Below are 24290 nucleotides of genomic sequence, written 5' to 3'. Positions count from 1 at the left end.
TGGTGACTTTTACCAACAGTTGATAACAGTATTTGTTAAACACATCAGTGGTTAATTTTTTTCTCCTTTGATTCTTATTGACCGAGAAAAGAAAAGCCCATTTATAGTTTTTTTCAGTTTAAAAAATTAAATTAAAAACTTTGTATCCAATGATGATGTGTACTAGATAAGGTGAATACTTCATTGTATGTCAGCTTAATGCATAACAGCCTACTGAAATCATTGTGTAAGTCTAGAAGAAAAGGATTGGGTGCAACATCACTGTATTTCCTTTGGCTGAACCATTATCTTCTTCACCTTGGCCTTTTCAGTGTGTTTACTTGGGCAAATCAAATGCAAAGAATTTATGTTGTTGTCCTTTAAAGGGATGCCTCATGATGATGATGATGGGATTTTGTTAAGCGTCAGTCACCTCATCTGCAAAATGGGGATTAAGAGTTTGACCCCCATGTGGGACAGGGACTGTGTCCAACCTGATCACCTTGTATAATAATGATGGTATTTGTTAAGCGCTTACTATATGCCAAGCACTGTTCCAAGCGCAGGGTGAGATACAGGGTTATCAGGTTGTCCCAAGTGTGGCTCAGTCTTATAATGGCATTTATTATAATGACATTTATTAAGCGCTTACTATGTGCAAAGCACTGTTCTAAGCACTGGGGAGGTTACAAGGTGATCAAGTTGGATACAGTCCAACTTGACAACCTGATTACCTTGTATCTACCCCAGTGCTTAGAACAGTGCTTGGCACATAGTAAGCGCTTAATAAATGCCAACATTATTATTATTATTATTATTATTATTATTATAAGTTGTCCCACGGGGGGCTCACAGTCTTAATCCCCATTTCACAGATGAGGTAACTGAGGCCCAGAGAAGTGAAGTGACTTGCCCAAAGTCACACAGCTGATAAGTGGCAGAGCCGGGATTTGAACCCATGACCTTTGACTCCAAAGCCCATGCTCTTTCCACTGAGCCATGCTGCTTCTCTAATATTTTATATAATGAAAGAATACTGTTATTTTATGACAGATTATTCAGTCACTTTAATGTAGAGCTAATTTAACCCATCCTGCTCCCCCACCAATGTGGTGTCAATTTCTGGAGAAAGAACATAGGCCTGGGTCTGGGTTCGAATACCAAATTCACCACTTGGCAAATGTGTGATCTTGGGCAAGTCACATAACTTCTCTGGGCCTCAGTGTCCTGTTACCTGTTCTCCCGCCCATATTTAACATATAAATATTAAATAAATATTAATATTTATTGTCCATGTGAGACGGGGCTGTACTTGAGATTGTGGGACTGCAGGTTTTGTGCTTGGCGAGGAGCCTCTCCCATCTCCAGGCTAATACTCAGACACCACCCTTCCACCTTTGCCTTGCTTCTGTAGACAGTCAGCTCATCTCTAGCCTGTCAACTCATCTCAAGACTGTAAGTTCATTTCTAGACTGAAAGCTCGCTGTGGGCACGGATTGTGTCTGTTCGCTGTTATATTGTCCTCTCCCACGTGCTTAGTACAGTGCTCTACATACAGTAAGTGCTCAGTAAATATGACTGAATGAATTCTCTCCGGGCCCCCAGTGCACAAGAGAAACAGAGGTCAGGTGGAAAGCACAGATGGCCTGTGTTCCCGCCAATCCTTCCGATCCAGTCCTGCCCGCCAGGGCCTCGAAGATAAGCAGGCAGAAGCAGCTGGAGGAGCCCCTCCCAGTCTCCTTGGCCGATTGGCGTTTCCTTGCAGGGTTTGGAGTGGAGTCCCCCTCCATGTCCCCAGCTCCACCACCCTTACCTCCTCTCTCACAGATCATTGGCCACTGCACTGGTGGCAGGGGACATGTTCTGACCCCAGCCAGGAACTGCCACTCGGCATTGGGGATTGGACAGGAGCGAGAAAGAGAGAGAGAGCATAAGAGAGTGAGCAGGCACATGGTAATAATAATAATGGTACTCCTCACCCTCGGCTTCAAGGCTGTCCATCACCTCGCTTCTCCTACCTCACCTCCCTTCTTTCCTTCTACAGCCCAGCCCGCACCCTCCACTCCTCCACCGCTAATCTCCTCACCGTGCCTCGTTCTCTCCTGTCCCGCCATCGACCCCCGGCCCACGTCATCCCCCGGGCCTGGAATGCCCTCTCTGCCCATCCGCCAAGCTAGCTCCCTTCCTCCCTTCAAGGCCCTACTGAGAGCTCACCTCCTCCAGGAGGCCTTTCCAGACTGAGCCCCTTCCTTCCTCTCCCCCTCGTCTCCCTCTCCATCTCCCCCATCTTTCCTCCTTCCCTTCCCCACAGCACCTGTATATATGTATATATGTTTGTACATACTTATTACTCTATTTATTTATTTATCTTGTACATATCTATTCTATTTATTTTATTTTGTTAGTATGTTTGGTTTTGTTCTCTGTCTCCCCCTTCTAGACTGTGAGCCCGCTGTTGGGTAGGGACTGTCTCTATGTGTTGCCGACTTGTACTTCCCAAGCGCTTAGTACAATGCTCTGCACACAGTAAGTGCTCAATAAATACGATTGATTGATTGATTGTATGGTAATGATAGCATTTATTTAGTGCTTACTATGTGCAAAGCACTATTCTAAGCGCTGGGGAGGTTACAAGGTGACCAGGTTGTCCCTTGGGGGCCTCACAGTCTTAATCCCCATTTGACAGATGAGGTAACTGAGGCACAGAGAAGTTAAGTGACTTGCCCAAAGTCACACAGCTGACAAGTGGCCAAGCCGGGATTTGAATCCATGACCTCTGACTCCAAAGCCCGGGCTCTTTCCACTGAGCCATGACACTTCTCATGTGAAGCTGTGTTCTAAGCACTGGGATAGATACAAAAGAAGCAGTGTGGCATAGTGGAAGGAGCACGGGCTTGGGAGTCAGAGGTCATGGGTTCTAATCCAGGCTCCTTCACTTGTCAGCTGTGTGACTTTGGGCAAGTTACTTAACTTCTCTGTGCCTCAGTTACCTCAACTGTAAAATGGGGATTAAGACTGTGAGCCGCACTGGGACAACCTGATCACCTTGTATCTCCCCCAGCGCTTAGAACAGTGCTTGGCATGTAGTAGGCACTTAACAAATACCATCATTATTGTACAAGGTGATCAGGTTGGATACAGTCCCTGTCCCCCATGCAGCTCAAACTCTTTATCCAGTTTTGCAGATGAGGTGACTGAGGCCCAGAGAAGTGAAGTGACTTGCCCAAGGTCACATAGCAGACGTGTGGCAGAACTGGGATTAGAACCCAGGTCCTTCTGCCTCCCAGGCCTATAATAATGGTTTTTGTTAAATGCTTACTATGTGTTCTAAGCACCGGGGTGGTTACAAGGTGATCAGGTTGTCCCACGGGGGGCTCACTGTTTTAATCCCCATTTTACAGATGAGGTAACTGAGGCATAGAGAAGTTAAGTGACTTGCCCAAGGTCACACAGCAGATGTGTGGTGGAGCTGGGATTAGAACCCAGGTCCTTCTGCCTCCCAGGCCTATAAGAATAAAAATAATGACGGTTTTTGTTAAGTGCTTACTAAGTGCAAAGCACTATTCTAAGCACTGGGAAGGTTACAAGGTGATCAGGTTGTCCCACGGGGGGCTCACAGTTTTAATCCCCATTTTACAGATGAGGTAACTGAGGCATAGAGAAGTTAAGTGACTTGCCCAAGGTCACACAGCAGATGTGTGGTGGAGCTGGGATTAGAACCCAGGTCCTTCTGCCTCCCAGGCCTATAAGAATAAAAATAATGACGGTTTTTGTTAAGTGCTTACTAAGTGCAAAGCACTATTCTAAGCACTGGGAAGGTTACAAGGTGATCAGGTTGTCCCACGGGGGGCTCACAGTTTTAATCCCCATTTTACAGATGAGGTAACTGAGGCATAGAGAAGTTAAGTGACTTGCCCAAGGTCACACAGCAGATGTGTGGTGGAGCTGGGATTAGAACCCAGGTCCTTCTGCCTCCCAGGCCTATAATAATAAAAATAATGATGGTTTTTGTTAAGTGCTTACTAAGTGCAAAGCACTGTTCTAAGCACTGGGAAGGTTACAAGGTGATCAGGTTGTCCTACGGGGGGCTCACAGTTTTAATCCCCATTTTACAGATGAGGTAACTGAGGCATAGAGAAGTTAAGTGACTTGCCCAAGGTCACACAGCAGATGTGTGGTGGAGCTGGGATTAGAACCCAGGTCCTTCTGCCTCCCAGGCCTATAAGAATAAAAATAATGATGGTTTTTGTTAAGTGCTTACTAAGTGCAAAGCACTATTCTAAGCACTGGGAAGGTTACAAGGTGATCAGGTTGTCCTACAGGGGGCTCACAGTTTTAATCCCCATTTTACAGATGAGGTCACTGAGGTCCAGAGAAGCTGTGGCTTGCCCAAAGTCACACAGCTGACAGTTGGCGGTGCCAGGATTTGAACCCATGACCTCTGACTCCAAAGCCCATGGTCTTTCCACCGAGCCACACTGCAGCTTGTTGGCTCCACATCGGTATCTGAGACCTGGCTACCACCAAGGACAGCCAGTCTCTTCTTGCAACACGCTCAGCTTCCCCCGGCCCCCAGCAGCTGCTCGATGCGGACCAGACATGCTGCCTTGGCCGTAGGCCTGTGGGTTGACTGGATGGGGGACAGAGGGGAATCATCATCATCATCATCAATCGTATTTATTGAGCGCTTACTATGTGCAGAGCACTGTACTAAGCGCTTGGGTAGCACAAATTGGCAACATATAGAGACAGTCCCTACCCAACAGTGGGCGCACAGTCTAAAAGGGGGAGACAGAGAACAAAACCAAACGTACTAACAAAATAAAATAAATGGAATAGATATGTACAAGTAAAATAAATAGAGTAATAAATATGTAGAAACATATATACAGGTGCTGTGGGGGAGGGAAGGAGGTAAGATGGGGGAGGGAGAGGGGGACGGGCTCAAGAACGATGAGCTCAAAGCATGGGGACCCCTCATGGTCTCTCCCTGTTGCTTCATTATGTGCCTTTCCAACTGCTGAGGCTGTCATTTTCTCCCTCCTCATCTCCCCTTCCTCCCAGCCTTTCTCTCACAGTGGGATGATGACCTGCCAGGACTCTGTGCGTGATAGCCAAACAGTAGCCATTTTAGTAAAGTCTGGTATCTCCCCCTTTTAGACTGTGAGCCCACTGTTGGGTAGGGACTGTCTCTATATGTTGCCAACTTGTACTTCCCAAGCGCTTAGTACAGTGCTCTGCACACAGTAAGCGCTCAATAAATACGATTGATGATGATGATGATGATGATGATGATGGTATCGTCTTCCTTTGTCTCCGACATTGGCCATATTGGTAGATTCAGGAGACATGCAATGACCATCTGAAACGGTGGTGGCTTGGGTCACACGCTCCCCCCTTCAATCAGTCAGTCTGTTAATCCTGTTTATTGAGCACTTCCTGAGTGCAGAGCACTGTACTGGGCACTTGGGAGAGTATGGTATAACAATTTTCAGATAGATTCCCTGCGCACAGTGAGCTTACAGCCTGGAGGTGGAGATTTCAATCCTGTTTATTGAGCACTGACTATGAAAATAAGAACTGTGGTATTAGTTAAGCGTTTACTACATGCCAAGCACTGTACTAAGCGCTGGGGTGGTTACAAGCAAACTGAGTTGGACACAGTCCCTGTCTGACGTGGGGCTCACAGTCTCAATCCCCATTTTACAGATGAGGTAACTGAGAAGTGAAGTGACTTGCCTGAGGTCACACAGCAGACAAGTGGCAGAACTGGGATTAGAACCTAAGACCTTCTGACTCCCAATCAATCAATCAATCAATCGTATTTATTGAGCGCTTACTGTGTGCAGAGCACTGTACTAAGCACTTGGGAAGTACAAGTCTATCGACTAAGCCACTAACTGTGTGCAGGGCACTGTACTAAGCACTTGGGAGAGTCCAACACAACAGTATAACAGTCACTCAGCCTGGGGGCATGAAGAACCTTTTGGGTTCTACAAGACAAAGTCAATTTAGTTCAAACCAGTTGTCAAGTAAATGAATTGAATTTTCATCTGCAGTTTTATTGCTGCTTCCCGCTTGAAGTAACCCCTCCCTTAACTCGTCCGATAATGTAAACTCTTCAGATAAACAGAGGAGTCATGAAGTAGCTGTATGATTTATTTAGGTTAAAGGGATTATATTTTATTACTTTTTTAAGAATAGAACGTTTCTGTGTTTCAAATCTGTAAGACAGAATGAAAATGAAATATCAACACACCTAAGTTTCCCTAAAGTATTTGGAGTAGTGACATTTCTGTTGGTAGATTTCTACTTGGCGATTGGTCCTGTCGTAAGCGTAGAGCACAGCCTGGGGTTGAATTAGACTTTTTGGAAAGGGCCTTAGTACTTCCAAGCTATTTAGTGATTTGCTTTTCCCATCAATTACATTTTACCCTTGGGGCCTGAAAGGCTTCCCAGGTACTAATTCATTTATTCACTCTGGATCCAGTGGACTAAAAGGTGATTTTAATGATGTGGTAAATTTTCCAAAGCTTTTCTCCAAATAATATTTTAGTCTATTTCATTTAAATGCAGGTATTTTTGAAGGAAATAACCCCGACTGCAAAGATGTTTTTTGTTGTTGAAAACAATCCAATCCCCATTTCTTAAAATGAAGAACTTGGTTAAGATGCTCACTGTGTAGTGCGCGAAATATTAGCCGCCCCGTGGATTTTTAGCCACTATTGATAGCCATTTTTACTTTCTGGTCAACTGTGCGTTACAGACTTAACTGCTCAAGAGTTCAACAACCTGTTTCATTTTCTCTACAGTCTCCAAATAGCCACAGTTACCCAGATATGGAATCGGTTCCCCTCTTGCTAAATAACATGAAGGCGGAGCACCCAGAGGACTCTTTGTCTACAGACCATTTCCAAACACAAACTGAGCCAGTGGACCTGTCGATAAACAAAGCCAGGACATCCCCCAGCGCCGTCTCGCCTTCCCCGGTTTCCATGACAGCCTCGGCCGCCTCACCCTCGTCCACTTCAACTTCCTCGTCGTCGTCTTCTAGTCGCCCAGCCTCATCCCCAACCGTCATCACATCGGTATCTTCCGCGTCATCCGCGCCGTCAGTGTTAACTCCGGGCCCGCTCGTGGCGTCCGCTTCTGGGGTCGGAGGTCAGCAGTTTTTGCACATCATCCATCCCGTCCCGCCTTCGAGCCCGATGAATTTACAGACTAACAAACTGAGTCACGTGCACCGCATACCTGTGGTGGTGCAGTCGGTCCCTGTGGTGTACACGGCCGTGCGCTCACCGGGGAATATCAACAACACTATAGTAGTGCCGCTGTTGGAGGACGGGAGAAGTCACGTCAAAGGTAAGGTTGGAAAATCGGGTCTCGATCCTTTCGGGGAAACTCTTCCGGTTTTTAAATTGGGTTCATTGGAGAGTCCTGAGACACGTGCGAATGGGGCAGCACCGCGTTAAACCAGAGGTTTGCTAGTCTCAATTTAGGGCAGTGCTTGTCTTTGCTTCAGTATAAGGAGCGTTCAGACAGGACAGATTAATCAAAGTAGACAAACTTCATTACAGCTGAGCTTTTTCCTTCCTTTACTGAACATACCACTTGATGCCCGGGGAGGCTTGCTGGGAAGAATCGAAAACTACCAAGTCCGCCTGATGGGGTTTAATATCTGTTAGTGCGTCTACTTTGGTGTTCAAAGAAAAGAGGATTAGTGTATGATTGCTCTGATAGCCGGAGAGATTGGCAGATACGAATCTCTCCCAAGGGATTAGCTTCTGTGGATTTTCCAGCGAGTGTATTGTGTCCCCGGTTGTTCAGATGGGAACTGCTTTGGGAGACGATGGAGGGACTTGGGACAGCATTGTTGGACTATAAAAATAGGATATGGTGAGCTATGGGGTGCTCTGTGCCCTGCTTTTTGCCCCGGGTGACTGAATATTTCTCCATGATGGGAGCATTTTCAGTTAGAATTGTGTTTTTAGAGGCATTGGGATGGGGAATCACTAAAAATTTCCCTAATAAGGCTGCAATAATCCTAATAATATTGCACATAATGAGAATTGTTCAATAATAATAATAATAATTGTGGTTTTTGTTAAGCGCTCACTGTGTGTCAGACACCATACTAAGCATTGTGGTGAATACTAGAAAATTGGGCTAGACATAGTCCCTGTCCCGCATGGGGCTCACAGTCTTAATCGCCATTTTACAGATAAGGTAACAGAGGCACAGAGAAGTGAAGTGTGACTTGACCAAGGCCACACAGCAGACAAGTGGCAGAGCCGGGATTAGAACCCATGACTTTCTAACTGCCAGGGCTGTTCTCTATTCACTACGCCACGATGTTTGTACAGTATTTATTATGGTACTCAAGTGCTTACTCTGTGTCAAACACTGTGCTAAACCCTAGGGTCGATACAAGATAGGTCCCTCAGAGGGCTCAGAGTCGAGGTAGGAGGGAGGACAGGTATTGAATCCCCATTTTGCAGATGAGGGAACTGGGGCACAGAGAAGTTAAGTGACTCACTCAGGGTCACACAGCAGGTAAGCAGCGGAGGCGGGATGAGAACCCAGATCCTCTTGCTCCCTCTGACTCAATTGCTTCATATGGACTCTGGGTGTTTTGGGCTGATCCCTACTATTTTCCAACTGTGTAACTTTACACAGTTACACTGTGTAACTGTGTAACTTTTTCACCTTTAGCTGGGAAAAAGCTCCAGAGTTTAATTTTCCACTGGTTTAATCTTTAGCAGTTTCTTGGTGATCACTCTGTCATTCCCTTCAGTACCTTCTTTGAGGTAAAATGGAAAAAGCAATACTCTTGCACAGGTGGGATGTATCAATTTTCATAAGTTAGATTTGTTCAGAAATCCCTCAGCGTATCTTTGTGTTTATTTGCTTAGAGCCGCTGTCACAATGTCTAATATATTTGACTTTGTAGTCTGACCTCATACTTGGGTTTTAAAATATTGCATGAAAATCTCAAATCAAACAGTGTGCCTCACCATTTTGAAAAATAATTTTTAAAAAAACTCAATGTATTGTATTGCTGTACTTTAGAATTATTTGTAGAAATGGAGTTGCTGATGTAGCATTTATTTACTACGTATATAGGGGTTATGTCCCTATCAAGGTGAGCTTAAAAATGTATCCTCTATCTAAACTAAAAGAAAACCATCTGAATTTCAGCATCAAAAAGTCCACGTTTTTCTCCCAGTGACTTAATATGCCAAACACTCATTGCTACCTTGACAGCTTCTCCTTAGTATTATTCATGGCAGAAAGTATTTACAGGCATCACTGAACAAGAAAAGGAATTGATCCATCCTAGAGAGGCAACATGCCTAGTAGAAAGAGTACAGGCCTGGGAATCGGGACCTGAGTTCTAATTCAGGCTCTGCTATGTACTTGCTGTGTGATCTTGGGCAAGTTACGTACCTTCTCTGTGCCTCAGTTTCCTCATCCATAAAATGGGAATTAAATCCTACTCCTCCCTACTTATATTGTGAGCCCCATGTGAGACAGCAATTGCGTGCAACTTTATGATCTTCTATCCACCCCAGTGCCTAGTAGAAAGAGCACAGGCCTGGGAATCAGAAGACTTGGGTTCTAATTCCACCTCGGACATTTATCGGCTGCGTGACTTTGGGTAAATCAATTAATTTTTCAATGCCTCAATATCCTCTTCTGTATAAAGAGGATTAAATGCCAGATCTGTCTCTTCTCTAGACTCTGAGCCTCATGTGGGACAGAGATTGTGTCTGACTTAGTTGTCTTGTGTCTGAGGGAACATAGTAAGTGCTCAATAAATAGTATTGTCAATCAATCAATCATAGTTATTGAGCACTTACTGTGTGCAGAGCACTGTACTAAGCACTTGTCATCAGTAACACAGTTATTATAATAATTATTATTATTTTCCTGTATTTCTCTTCAAGTGAATACTCTAGTGTATTGGTACCACTTATGATGTGACTCAACAAATTAATTTGAATAATGAGAATGATGAATAATAATAATGAGAAGCAGGGTGGTCTAGTAGAGTGTTTGCCTGAGAGTCAGAAGGATGTGGGTTCTAATTCGGATCCATCACTTGTCAGTTGGGTGACCTTAGACAAGTCAATTAGCTTGTACTTCCCAAGCACTTAGTACAGTGCTCTGCACACAGTAAGCACTCAATACATACAATTGAAGGAATGAATGAATGAACTTCTCTGTGCCTCAGCTACCTCATCTGTAAAATGGGAAATAATGCTGTAAGCCCCATATGGGACACAGACGGTGTCCAATCTGCTTATCTTATTATCTACCCCAGCATTTAGAACTGTGCTTGACACACAGTAAGTCCTTAACAAGTACCATAATGATTATGTAATATTAATAATATTATTATATACTAGTATAATATCATACTATTATTGATAATGATAATGCAGAACCAGCGTGGCTCAGTGGAAAAGAGCCCGGGCTTTGGAGTCAGAGGGCATGGGTTCAAATCCTGGCTCCGCCACTTGTCAGCTGTGTGACTTTGGGCAACTCACTTCACTTCTCTGGGCCTCAGTTCCCTCATCTGTAAAATGGGGATGAAGACTGTGAGCCCCCCATGGGACAACCTGATCACCTTGTAAGCTTCCCAGTGCTTAGAACAGTGCTTTGCACATAGTAAGCGCTTAATAAATGCCATTATTATTATTATTATTATTTTTATTATTAGGTCATCATCTTTTTTATGCCTCACAGCTGCGTTACTGTCCTGAAATACAGTAAAATCAGTTGAAAGAAGTGTAATTCCCCCATGTCCGTAAGCTCCTTGTGGTCAGGAAATGCACATATCACCTCTCTTTTATTGTACTCTCCCAAAACGTTTGATTGATATTTAAGGTGTAGTTATAAATACAGGTAATATATTTTCTTGAAAATCACAGAGGCATCATTAATGGCTGTATTTTGGGATAATCAATCAATCAATCATATTTATTGAGCGCTTACTGTGTGCAGAGCACTGTACTAAGCGCTTGGGAAGTATGCCTGTAGAGTTGTAGTATATTGATAAATACAGATAAATAGAGGCATTGTTTGTCCTTTTCATTGTTCCTGTTACTTTTCAAGAGAGGAAAAAAACAAGAAGATCTGTGGCATCCCATGGATTACTATGTAATAAATAGGGATCCATTCCAAACCTCTGGGAAAACATTTTGCATTCCTGTCATACAAAATCCCTTGCAGCCAGTCCATTTCTTCTACATATTGCTTCACGCTTTAAACTCCTCTTTCTGTCAGAGCACTGTTCAGTCATTTTCTAAATTTATCTGAGTCCTTTAAAACTAGCACAAGGCTTCCTAATTCTCAAATTTAATCTGGTGGTGGGGAGACCATAATGTCTTCATCAGTTCTGGCATCTTGCAATCCTGCGTTGGGTTTTTGAGGTGTCGCAGAATAATGGCTGTGTCCCCAGGTTATATGTTGTCGTAGGATGACTGAAAGCTGGATTAAGGCATCAAACCGTAAAGGCTGTACCTCTGAGTTGTTTGTATCATGGGATGGCATACCCTGGTTTTTGCCTACCTAGTTTTCCTAGATACCGTAGCAAATCAAGGCTATAATCTGTGTTGTATTGTACTCCATTGGGCTCTATTGTTTTGAAGCAGCATAGCTCAGTGGAAAGAGCCCAGACCATGAGGGGATGTGGGAGAGGGTCCAGCTCTGCCACTTGTCAGCTGTGTGACCTTGGACAAGTCACCTAACTTCTCTGTGCCTCAATTTCCTTAACTGAACAGTGGAGGTTCAATAGCTGTTCCCCCTCCTACTTGGATTGTGAGCCCCATGTGCCTGGCCTGAATAACCTTTACCTATCCCAGCCCTTAGGAAAGTGCTTGATACATGAAAAGAACTTAACAAATAGCATAATTTATCATTATCATTAGTAGTAGTGGTAGTTGTAGTACAGTGCTCTTCACACAATAAATGCTTAGTAAATACCAGTTTTTGTTTGAAATCATCACTGATGGTGATAAAATTCACATAGGTGTCTTGTAAAAAGACACATTTCTCAGTGTATACATAAGAGTTTGTACAGGTAACAGTGTGGGACAATGCTCATAAGTTGCCCCATCTAAAGGAGACTCCTTATTGAGAGGAAGAGGATCAGGTGGCTATTTCAGAGGCATGGCATAAGATGAGAACTCTTATGTTATGTTATGTCTACACATAAACCCTGTGGTTACTTATGTTTCACTATATCCCTTGACAAATTTTTCACACTTTGTAATTTCAAAAGCAAATGTCGAATTGAGTAAATTCAGACAGAATACATACGAGTCAGAAAGAGACCTCGATTTTGTCAGTGTAGTTTTGTATAAAAGGTTTAATTAAAACCAAGAGTTTTGAGTAATTTTTTTCATATGGGTGGAGTTTTCTGTTGCTCTCATTTTAAACATAATTTCTACAGGAATGAAGTGTTTATGCCTGATGCTGTACTTTAACTTCTTCCCTTCTATGCGTGAATGCCATCTGGTTGGAACATAGTTTACCCAAGAGTTCTCATCTTATGCCATGCCTCCGAAATAGCCACCTGATCCTCTTCCTCTCAATGAGTCTCCTTTAGATGGGGCAAATTATGAGTATTGTCGCACACTGTTACCTATACTCATATAGTGAGTGCCTCTCTAACTTGAAAAAGTGAAAGAGGGAGGGAAGAAGGAGGGAGTAGATGGGAAAGAGAGAGAGAGAGATGGAGAAGCAAAAGAAAAAAAGGAAACCTTGGTTTTAGGGTGGAACCACACTGTAGTCATTGAAGTGAACAGAACAAAGATAATTCTGTCCTTACTGAAAGGGATATGGAAGTTAAAGGACAAAGCACGCAAAGGCTGATCCTTTCCTTTCTATAGAGGGAGGCGCCTTCTGGGGTTTTGCCAGCAGTGATGAAAATTTCAGGATGAAGGACCATCTAGGAAATTTTTCTTGGTGGGAGAGCTCAGAGGGAATCCTATAAATAGCTGGGTAATTATGGGTCGTGAAGATGTTTTGTTTTGTTGTCTGTCTCCCCCTTCTAGACTGTGAGCCCATTATTGGGTAGGGACCGTCTCTATATGTTGCCGACTTGTATTTCCCAAGTGCTTAGTACAGTGCTCTGCACACAGTAAGCGCTCAATAAATACGATTGAATGAATGAATTGCAGCAGGTACGTTGGCAGCTCCTGCTGGGGTGCAGAATTAGGGGATGACATTGGCACTGGGCTGTGGTCAGACTGTAAAAGGTTTCTGTGTGAAATTATTGCATGCACTTGGCAACGTGTTGAACCCCTGCTTACGTAATTGTGTGTTGCAGCAGTAACATTATTACAGAGAAGCAGTGTGGCTCAGTGGAAAGAGCACAGGCTTGGGAGTCAGAGGTCATGGGTTCAAATCCCGGCTCCACCAATTGTCAGCTGTGTGACCTTGGGCAAGTCACTTAACTTCTCTGGGCCTCAGTTACCTCATCTGTAAAATGGGGATGAAGACTGTGAGCCCCCCCGTGGGACAACCTGATCACCTTGTATCCTTCCCAGCGCTTAGAACAGTGCCTTGCACATGGTAAGCGCTTAACAAATGCCATTATTATTATTATTATTATTATTGGCCGGAATACAAGAGTGTGAGGGGAGATGTAGTGGTACGTCGTATTCAAAGAAGACACCGTTGACAGTTGGAATTACTACAAGTGCCTGAGTGGCTGAAAAGGCCACTGAAGCCACCCCAGTCCTGGTTGCATTGTGTACACAAAAAGGCTTGTTGTGTTGCCAGGCTTAATATTAGTTACACCTAGGCTGTTTTCCCTCCTTTTGTCTCCGTCTCATCATGCATAGCTCATCTGAAAAATGGGGATTAAGACTGTGATCCCCATGAGGGTCAAGGGACTGTGTCGCATCTGATAATCATATATCTACCTTAGCGCTTAATACAGTGCCTGGCACATAGTAGGCACTTAAATTGTCTGACGCATAGCGACTCCATGGATGCATCTCTGCCAGAACAGCCCTCCTCCACCTGCAATCGATCCGGTAGTGTGTCCAGAGACTTTTCTTGGTAAAAATACAGAATTGTTTTACCATTGCCTCCTTCCACTCAGTAAACTTGAGTCTCCGCCCTAGACTCTCTCCCATGCCGCTGCTGCCCAGCCCAGGTGACTTTTGACTTGTAGCCGATTGCCTTCCATTCACTAGCCACTGCCGAAGCTAGGAATGGAGTGGGTATGCCTCTGCTTGACTCCCCATCCTGTAGCTGACACTGGTAGAGTACTGGAAACTCTCCAGGTTTGATCCTGAGGGGGACAGGCACTTAAATACCATTTTATTTTAAAAAAGAGACAGTTACTCTCTCCTTGAAGACAGTGCACCATTCTCATCTGTCCTCAGAACCTGACTTTCCATTTTTATCAACAGCAGCTGACTCTCAATTTTCACCTGGGAATCAGCGTGGGTGAAGGTCTGTTTGACCATGTCCTCAAAATGTTTCCTCTGTCCTTCTTGCTTTCGGTTTCCAGTTTCAGCTCTCCATACACCAGTTGTTTGGTTTTCCTACTCTCGCTCATTGCCTTCAAATGTCTCACCCAGCAAGGCTGTGCTAAGGTGAGCATAGCCTCGATGCTAGGAGGCCAACTGCATTCCAGAACTTCAGTGTTCATGATCTGCTCTTGCCTTTTCATTCATTCAAGTAAATGGCGGTTGAGGGAACTGCTCAACGAGGTGGTTTTGGTGCCTCCGTGAGCTATAAGTACTTGCGTATTATATGTACATATTTATTATTTTATTATTCTATTTATTTCATTAATGATGTGTGTATATCTATAATTATATTTGTATTGACGCTGTTGATGCCTGTCTTGTTTTATTTTGTTTTGTTGTCTGTTTCCCCCCTTCTAGACTGAGAGCCCATTTTTGGGTAGGGATTGTCTCTATTTGTTGCCAAATTATACTTTCCAAGTGCTTAGTACAGTGCTCTGCACACAGTAAGCGCTCAATAAATATGATTGAATGAATGAATGAATGAAATCCCACAGACAATTACTGTCCCCCCCCCCCCATCAAGGCCTTATAATAATAATAGATAATAATGGCATTTGTTAAGCACTTACTATGTGCAAAGCACTGTTCTAAGTGCTGGAGGGGGATACAAGGTGATCAGGTTGTCCCACGGGGGGGCTCACAGTCTTAAACCCCATTTTACAGATGAGATAACTGAGGCTCGGAGAAGTTAAGTGACTTGCCCAAGGTCACACAGCAGACCTGTGGCAGAGCCGATATTAGAACCCATGACCTCTGACTCCCAAGCACGTGCTCTCCACTGAGCCACGCTGCTTCCTTTATGATGGCACTTCTCCTCCAAGAGGCCTTCCCAGATTAAGCCCCACTTTTCCTTATCTCCCACTCCTTTCTGTGTCGCCCTGACTTGCTCCCTTTGCTCTTCCTCCCTCCCAGCCCCACAGCACTTATATACATATCTGTAACTTTGTTTATGTGTATTGATGTCTGTCTCCCCTGCTCTAGACTGTAAGCTCATCATTGTTTATGGTTGTATCATACCCTCCCAAGTGCTTAGTAGAGTGCTCTGCACACAGTAAGTGCTCAATAAATATGATTGAGTGAATTAATGCTTAATAAATGTCATAAATAATGGTATCTACTGATCACACTTACTCTGTGCAGAGCATTGTACTAAGCAATTTGAAGGGTACAATGGAGTTAGGAGATGTGATCCCAGGTCTTCAGAGCTTACAATCTAGTGAGGAAGACAGATACTACAATAAATTACATGTAGGAGGAAGCACCTTAATTTACTGTTAGGTAAAGTTAAGTGCAGCAGAGGAAGGGGGAGTGTTGAGTACCCAAGGATTTAGGGAGTGATGATGATGATGATGATGATGGTATTTGTTAAGCCCTTACTGTGTGCAATGCACTGTTCTAAGCACTGTTGGGGAAACAGGGTGATCAGGTTATCCCATGTGGGGCTCACAGTCTTAATCCCTATTTTCCAGATGAGCTAACTGAGGCACAGAAAAGTGAAGTGACTTGCCCAAAGTCACACAGCTGACAAGTGGTGGGGCTGGGATTAGAACCCGTGACCTCTGATTCCCAAGTCTGGGCTCTTTCCACTGAGCCACACTGCTAATCTAAAGATAATAATAATAATAATAATAATAATAATAATAATAATAATAATGGTATTTGTTAAGTGCTTACTATGTGCCAAGCACTGTACTAAGCACCGGGACAGATACAAGGTTATCAGGTTGTCCCACACATGGCTCACAGTCTTAATCCCCATTTTACAAATGAGGTAACTGAGGCACTGGCAGAGCTGGGATTTGAACCCACGACCTCCTACTCCCAAGCCAGTGCTCTTTGCACTAAACCACGCTGTTTCTCTGAGCATTCAAAAGAAATGTATAGATGTTGCAGAATTGCTGGAGTGGCAGTAGAGTGCCAGTAGTTTGGAGTTAATAAGAGAAGACTTTCTAGAGGAGGTGCGGTTTTTGAAAAGTTTCAAAGATAGGAAGATCAATAGATCAGGAGATTAGTGGCCTACCGGATTCATTCATTCATTCATTCAATCGTATTTATTGAGTGATTACTGTGTGCAGAGCACTGTACTAAGCGCTTGGGAAGTACAAGCTGGCAACATATAGAGATGGTCCCTACCCAACAGCGGGCTCACAGTCTAGAAGGGGGAGACAGACAACAAAACAAAACATATTCACAAAATAAAATAAATAGAATAAATATGTACAAGTAAAATAAATAAATAAATAGAGTAATAAACGTGTACAAACATATATACATATATACAGGTGCTGTGGGGTGGGGAAGGAGGTAAGGCAGGGCAGATGGGGAGGGGGAGGAGGGGGAGAGGAAGGAGGGGGCTCAGTCTGGGAAAGCCTACTGGAGGAGGTGAGCTCTCAGTAGGGCTTTGAAGGGAGGAAGAGAGCTAGCTTGGCAGATGTGAGGAGGGAGGGCATTCCAGGCAAGGGGGAGGATGTGGGCCAGGGGTCGATGGTGGGACAGGCGAGAACGAGGCACGGTGAGGAGGTTAGCGGCAGAGGAGCGGAGGGTGCAAGCTGGGCTGTAGAAGGAAAGAGGGAGGTGAGGTAGGAGGGGGCAAGGTGATGGACAGCCTTGAAGCCCAGGGTGAGGAGTTTTTGCCTGATGCATAGGTTGATTGGTAGCCACTGGAGATTTTTGAGGAGGGGAGTAACATGCCCAGAGTGTTTCTGCACAAAGATAATCCGGGCAGCAGCATGAAGTATAGATTGAAGTGGGGAGAGACAGGAAGATGTGAGATCAGAGAGGAGGCTGATGCAGTAATCCAGTCGGGATAGGATGAGAGATTGAACCAGCAGGGTAGCAGTTTGGATGGAGAGGAAAGGGCGGATCTTTGCGATGTTGCGGAGGTGAGACCGGCAGGTTTTGGTGACGGATTGTATGTGAGGGGTGAACAAGAGAGCAGAGTCAAGGATGACACCAAGGTTGCAGGCTTGTGAGAAGGGAAGGATGGTAGTGCCATCTACAGTGATGGGAAAGTCAGGGAGAGGGCAGGGTTTGGGAGGGAAGATAAGGAGTTCAGTCTTGGACAGACTGAGTTTTAGATGGCGGGCAGACATCCAGATAGAGGTGTTCTGAAGGCAGGAGGAGATATGAGCCTGGAGGGAGGGAGAGAGAGCAGGGGCAGAGATGTAGATTTGGGTGTCATCAGCGTAGAGATGATAATTGAAGCCATGGGAGCGAATGAGTTCACCAAGGGAGTGAGTGTAGATAGAGAACAGAAGGGGACCAAGAACTGATCCTTGAGGAGCCCCTTCAGTAAGGGGATGGGAGGGGGAGGAGGAACCTGCAAAAGAGACTGAGAATGAACGGCCGGAGAGATAAGAGGAGAACCAGTAGAGGACGGAGTCTGTGAAGCCAAGGTCGGATAGCATGTTGAGGAGAAGGGGATGGTCCACAGTGTCGAAGGCAGCGGAGAGTTCGAGGAGGATTAGGATAGAGTAGGAGCCATTGGATTTGGCAAGCAGGAGGTCATTGGTGACTTTTGAGAGGGCAGTTTCTGTGGAATGTAGGGGATGGAAGCCAGATTGGAGGGGGTCGAGGAGAGAGTTGGCATTGATATCTAGATATCTAGAGAAGCAGCATGGCTCAGTGGAAAGAGCCTGGGCCTTGGAGTCAGAGGTCATGGGTTCAAATCGCGGCTCCACCAATTGTCAGCTGTGTGACTTTGGACGGGGGTTCAGGCAGGACAGAAGATCTTAGCCAGAGTTTGATAGCTGGAATGATGAGAACAAGGCACATTGCCAAGATCCGCCCTTTCCTCTCCATCCAAACTGCTACCCTGCTCATTCAAGCTCTCATCCTATCCCGTCTGGACTACTGCACTAGCCTTCTCTCTGATCTCCCATCCTCGTGTCTCTCTCCACTTCAATCCATACTTCATGCTGCTGCCCGGATTATCTTTGTCCAGAAACGCTCTGGACATATTACTCCCCTCCTCAAAAACCTCCAATGGCTACCGATCAATCTGCGCATCAGGCAGAAACTCCTCACCCTGGGCTTCAAGGCTCTCCATCACCTCGCCCCCTCCTACCTCACCTCCCTTCTCTCCTTCTACTGCCCAGCCCGCACCCTCCGCTCCTCCACCACTAATCTCCTCACTGTACCTCGCTCTCGCCTGTCCCGCCATCGACCCCCGGCCCACGTCATCCCCCGGGCCTGGAATGCCCTCCCTCTGCCCATCCGCCAAGCTAGCTCTCTTCCTCCCTTCAAGGCCCTGCTGAGAGCTCACCTCCTCCAGGAGGCCTTCCCAGACTGAGCCCCTTCTTTCCTCTCCCCCTCGTCCCCCTCTCCATCCCCCCGTCTTACCTCCTTCCCTTCCCCACAGCACCTGTATATATGTATATATGGTTGTACATATTTATTACTCTATTTATTTATTTATTTATTTATTTTACTTGTACATTTCTATCCTACTTATTTTATTTTGTTGGTATGTCTGGTTCTGTTCTCTGTCTCCCCCTTTTAGACTGTGAGCCCACTGTTGGGTAGGGACTGTCTCTATGTGATGCCAATTTGTACTTCCCAAGCGCTTAGTACAGTGCTCTGCACATAGTAAGCGCTCAATAAATACGATTGATTGATTGATTGATTGATAGTGAATATTGTCTTGGGAGAAGTGAACCTTACGAGTACTGGAGCGTGGATAATCATTGGAGATAGAACGGACTGAGTGATTTAAAGCCTATGGTCAGGAGTTTCTGGTTGAGGCAGAGAAGAATAGCCAACAATTTGAGGATTTTGGGAGTGGGGAATCATGTATAAAATAATAACCTGGGCAGCAGAGACTCAGTAAATGCCAATGATTGATTGATTGATTAACTGGAGAGGCGGGAGGTTGGAGGCAGAGAGGTTTGTGAGTAGGCTGATACAGGAGTTGCCTAGTGATATAAAAGTAATAATAAAGATAATAATGATGATGGTATTTAAGTGCTTACTATGTGTCAAACACTGTTCAAAGTGCTGGAGTAGATCCAAGTTAATCAGGTTGGACACGTCCCTATTCCACATGGGGCTCACAGTCTTAATCGCCATATTACAGATGAGGTAACCGAGGCACAGAGAAGTGAAGTGACTAGTCCAAGGTCACACAGCGGACAAGTGGTGGAGCCAGGATTAGACCCCAGGTCCTTCTGAGTCCCAGGCCCATGCTGTTTCCACTAGGTCATGCTGCCAAATGCTGGAACCAGCCTGGTAGCCTTTTGGATTGAAAGCAAGGGGTAGATGCTGGAGATTTGAAGACAGACCTGACACGACTTAGGGATTGACTGAATAGGTGGGTTAAACAGAGAGAGGAGTCAAAGGTAATCATCATGGTTGTGGGCTTGTTTTGCTGGGGAGAGTAGAGGTGATGTCAACAGTGATGGAAAATTATGGAGAGAAGCTTTAGGAGGGAAGTTGAGTTCAGTTTAGGAAATTTTGAGCTCGAGGTCCCTGGGAGACATTCTTGTAGAGATGTTCTGAAGGCAGGAATGGATATCTGGTTGAAGAGGAGGAGATAGTTTAGGGATTGTTAAATAGGTTTGGGAGTCATCCACTTAAGTGTTGCAGCCAAAGCCATGGGAACAGGTAGATGGAGATGGAGAATGGAAGGGAACCCAGAAGAGAGCTTTAGCTAGCCCCCACAGTTAGGGAATTGGAGGCAGAGGAAGGATTAGAGAAAGTGACTGAAAAGAGCAGCCAAAGAGGTAGGAGGAGAACAAGGAGAGAAGTCTATCAAATAAATCATTTTTGCAGTGTTTCCAGGAGAAGGGAGTGTTACTCAATGGCAAAGGCTGCTTAGCAATCAAAGGGAATTGGGAAGTAGAGTCTGTTAGATATGGTGAGGAGGTGGTCATCATTGACTTTGAAGAAGACAGAGTTCATTGAAGTCTCCCAAGTGCTTATTACAGACATCTACACACAGTAAGCATTCGATAAATACAATTGAGTGAGGTTCCATGGAGTGGAGTCGGGGTTGGGAGCTGGATTGGAGGGGGTCGAGGAGGGAGTTGGAGCAGAGAAAGTGGAGACAGCATTTAGGAAGTTTGGATATGAATGGTAAGAGGGAGATGGGTTAATAGCTGGAGGGGGCAGTGATCAAGTGTGGTTTGTTTAGGATAAGAGATCGTGATGATGATGATGATGGTGGTATTTGTTAAGCACTTACTATGTGCCAAGCGCTGTTCTAAGCACTGGGATAGATACAAGGCTATCAGGTTGTCCCACATGGGGCTCACAGACTTAATCCCCATTTTACAGATGAGGTAACTGAGGCCCAAAGAAGTGAAGTGACTTGCCCAAGGTCACCAAGCAGACAAGTGGCAGAGGCAGGATTAGAATCCACAACCTTCTGACTCCCAGTGCTCTATCCGCTGTGTCATGCTGCTTCTTATAAGGTGTGAAGGGATGGGGTCACAGTTCATTCATTCATTCAGTCAGTCAGTCGTATTTATTGAGCTCTTATTATGTGCAGAGCACTGTATTAAGCACTTGGGAATTACAATTCAGCAACAAAGAGAGGCAATCGCTGCCCACGATAGGCATTTGTTAAGTACTTACAATGTTCCAGGCACTGTACTTAATGCTGGGGCAGACACTAGGTTGTCAGATTAGACACATTCCCTGTCCCACATGGGGCTCATGATCTTAATCCCCATATTACAGATGAGGGAACTGAGGCCCGAAGAAGTGAACTGATATGCCCAAGGTCACAGAGCGGACAAGCGGTGGAGCAGGGGTTAGAAACCAGGGCCCTCTGACTTCGTGCTGTAGCCACTAGGCCCTGATGCTTCTCTTCATCCTCCAGTGTGGCTCTCTCTCATCACACCCCCTTTCCCTCTCTCTTCTCAACCTTTGAATCAATCAATCAATCAATCAGTCGTATTTATTGAGCACTTACTGTGTGCAGAGCACTGTACTAAGCGCTTGGGAAGTACAAGTTGGCAACGTATAGAGACATTCCCTACCCAACAGTGGGCTCGCAGTCCAGAATGCCACAGTCTTTGAATGCCACATTGTCCATCTCTGCTCCCCACTTCAGCTCCTGGTCACTGATGTTTACTGCCTCTTCAGATCCCCCCTCTGCTTTTCATTCAGAGCTGTTTTAATCAATCAATCAATCAATCGTATTTATTGAGCGCTTACTGTGTGCAAAGCACTGTACTAAGCGCTTGGGAAGTACAAGTTGGCAACATATAGAGACAGTCCCTACCCAACAGTGGGCTCACAGCCTAAAAGGGGGAGACAGAGAACAAAACCAAACATACTAACAAAATAAAATAAATAGAATAGATAGAATAGATATGTACAAACCTTCTTTTTACTAACCTTCCCAAGAGCTCTCCTTTCTCTCACTCTAATAGTTGGGGTTTTCAATTATCTATCGTGCCGATGGGCACCCCTGATTCCCAGTGCGCTTCCCTCCCTCTTCTCCTCTGAGAATCTCTTACCCCACTCCACCTTAAACCACTCAACAGCCAGGATGTAGACTTGATCTAATCATCTCCAAACAGTGCTTTATCTCTAACCTCACCAACTCTATCCTTCCACTTTCCAAACACAACCTTCTCACTGCCTATGGGAGGTCGCAGGTATAGAGAGGGTAGATTTATTGAGAGACAGCCTGATGGATGAGAGAGTAAATTATTTAATTAATAGCTTTTATACTTTAGTAGGCAGTAACCAAGGAAGTGTATATCTTATAACAAATCTGAATTTACAAAGCTGCCTTGGTTGTAAATAGAATCTGAGGATAATAATAACTGCGGTATTTGTTAAGCACATACTATGTGCTCAGCACTGGGATTGACGCAGGATGAACAGATCAGACACTGTCCCTATCCCACAGGGGGGCTTACAGTCCAAGAGGCAATGAGAACAAGTATTGTATCCTTATTTAACTGATGAGATAACTGAGGCACAGAGAATCAGTCTATCAGTCGTATCTATTGAGCTCTTACTGTGTGCAGAGCACTGTACTAAGCGCTTGGGAAGTACAAGTTGGCAACATATAGTGACGGTGCCTACCCAACAGTGGGCTCACAGTCTAGAAAGGGGAGACAGAGAACAAAACATATTCACAAAATAAAATAAATAGAATATATATGTACAAGTAAAATAAATAAATAGAGTAATAAATATGTACAAACATATATACATATATACAGGTGCTGTGGGAAAGGGAAGGAGGTAAGGTGGGAAGGATGAAGAGGGGGAGGAGGGGGAGAGGAAGGAGGGGGCTCAGTCTGAGATGTTAAGTGACTTGCTAAGAGCCGCACAGCAGTTAAGCATCAAAGCTGGGATTTGAACCCAGCTCCTCTGACTCCCGGGCCCGTGCTCTATCCACAAGGCCAAGGGTCTGGGCAAACAATAAAATAATCAGTTCAGAATTGGAGTATGGTAACACCATGTTCTTTGTCTCATACATCTTTATGATTTCCAAAAATCAGAAGGGTCACAGGATAGACACGATTTTTCTATTGGCCATTGATTCCCTAATCTCAGTCACTAGCATTTAATAAGTACCTTCTCTACTAAGTGTTTGTGAGAGTAGCAAAGTTAAGACATGATTCTTTGCCCATAAGTCATTTATAGTCAATTAGTCATACAATCTATCATATTTATTGAACGCTTGCTGTCTGCAGAGTACTGTGCCAAGTGTTCAGGAGAGTACAGTGTAACAGAGTTGGTAGACGTGTTCCTCACCCAGAAACAGCTTACAGTCTAGAAGGCGACGCAGAAATAAATATAAATAGATAAATTACAGATATGAAACATAAGTGTTTTGGGGCTGAGGATGGGGTGAATAAAGGGTACAAATCCAACTGCCAGGGTGACACAGAAGGAAGTGGGAGAAGAGGAAAGGAGGGCTTAGCTGGGCAAGGGCTCTTGGAGGAGATGTTTGTACATTTAACATAGCTTTGAAGCTAGGGAGATATGAAGAGGGAGGGAGTTCTAGGCCAGAGGCAGGACTTGGGGCAAGAGATGATGGTGAGATAGATGAGATAGAGGTGCAGTGAGTTGGTTGGCATTAGAGGAATAAAGTGTGTATGCTGGGTTGTAGTAGAAAATCGGGGAGGTAAAGTAGGAAGGGGCATGGTAATTGAGTGTTTTAAAGTCGATGGTAAGAAATTTCTGTTTGCTGTGGAGGTGGATGGGGTTATTGAAGAGTGGGGAAACATGGACTGAACTTTTTTGTAGAAAAATGATCCGGGCAGCAGAGTGAAGTGTCACCTTGAGCGGGGAGAGACAGGAGTCAGAGAGGTCAGTAAGGAGGCTGATGCAGAAATTCAAGCAGGATAGGATAATGTGGTACCAGTTTGAGTGGAGAGGAATGGACAGATTTCAGTGATGCTGAGAAGGTTTAACCAACAGGGTTTGGTGACAGATTTTTATATTTTGTTAGTATGTTTGGTTTTCTTCTCTGTCTCCCCCTTTTAGACTGTGAGCCCACTGTTGGGTAGGGACTGTCTCTATATGTTGCCAACTTGTACTTCCCAAGCGCTTAGTACAGTGCTCTGCACACAGTAAGCGCTCAATAAATACGATTGATGATGATGATGATGATGATGCGTGGTGAATGAGAGAGATGAGTCAAGAATAATGCCAAGGTTAGGGGCTTGTGAGACTGGAGGATGGTGGTGCTGTCTACAGTGATGAAAAAGTCATGGGGAGGAGCGGGTTTGGGTATAAAAGTAAGGATTTATGATTTGGACATGTTAAGTTTGAGGTGTCGGTGGGACATCC

At 44.8% G+C, this 24290-nt stretch overlaps 1 protein-coding gene across 6 annotated transcripts in view; it reads left to right on the top strand.

The window, feature by feature from the left end:
- KLF12 (Kruppel like factor 12) overlaps positions 1-24290 on the top strand; it is a 491848-nt gene that overhangs the window by 297777 nt on the left and 169781 nt on the right. For all 6 annotated transcript variants that reach the window (XM_038765801.1, XM_038765824.1, XM_038765808.1 and 3 more), the window contains one exon: positions 6792-7341. In XM_038765801.1, coding sequence (XP_038621729.1) covers positions 6792-7341 — 550 coding nt within the window. The remainder of the gene's footprint in view (positions 1-6791; positions 7342-24290) is intronic.

The sequence above is a fragment of the Tachyglossus aculeatus genome, chromosome 2, assembly GCF_015852505.1.
Source record: "Tachyglossus aculeatus isolate mTacAcu1 chromosome 2, mTacAcu1.pri, whole genome shotgun sequence".
Lineage (NCBI taxonomy): Eukaryota > Metazoa > Chordata > Mammalia > Monotremata > Tachyglossidae > Tachyglossus > Tachyglossus aculeatus.
This window is presented reverse-complemented; position numbering and strand designations above follow the sequence as displayed.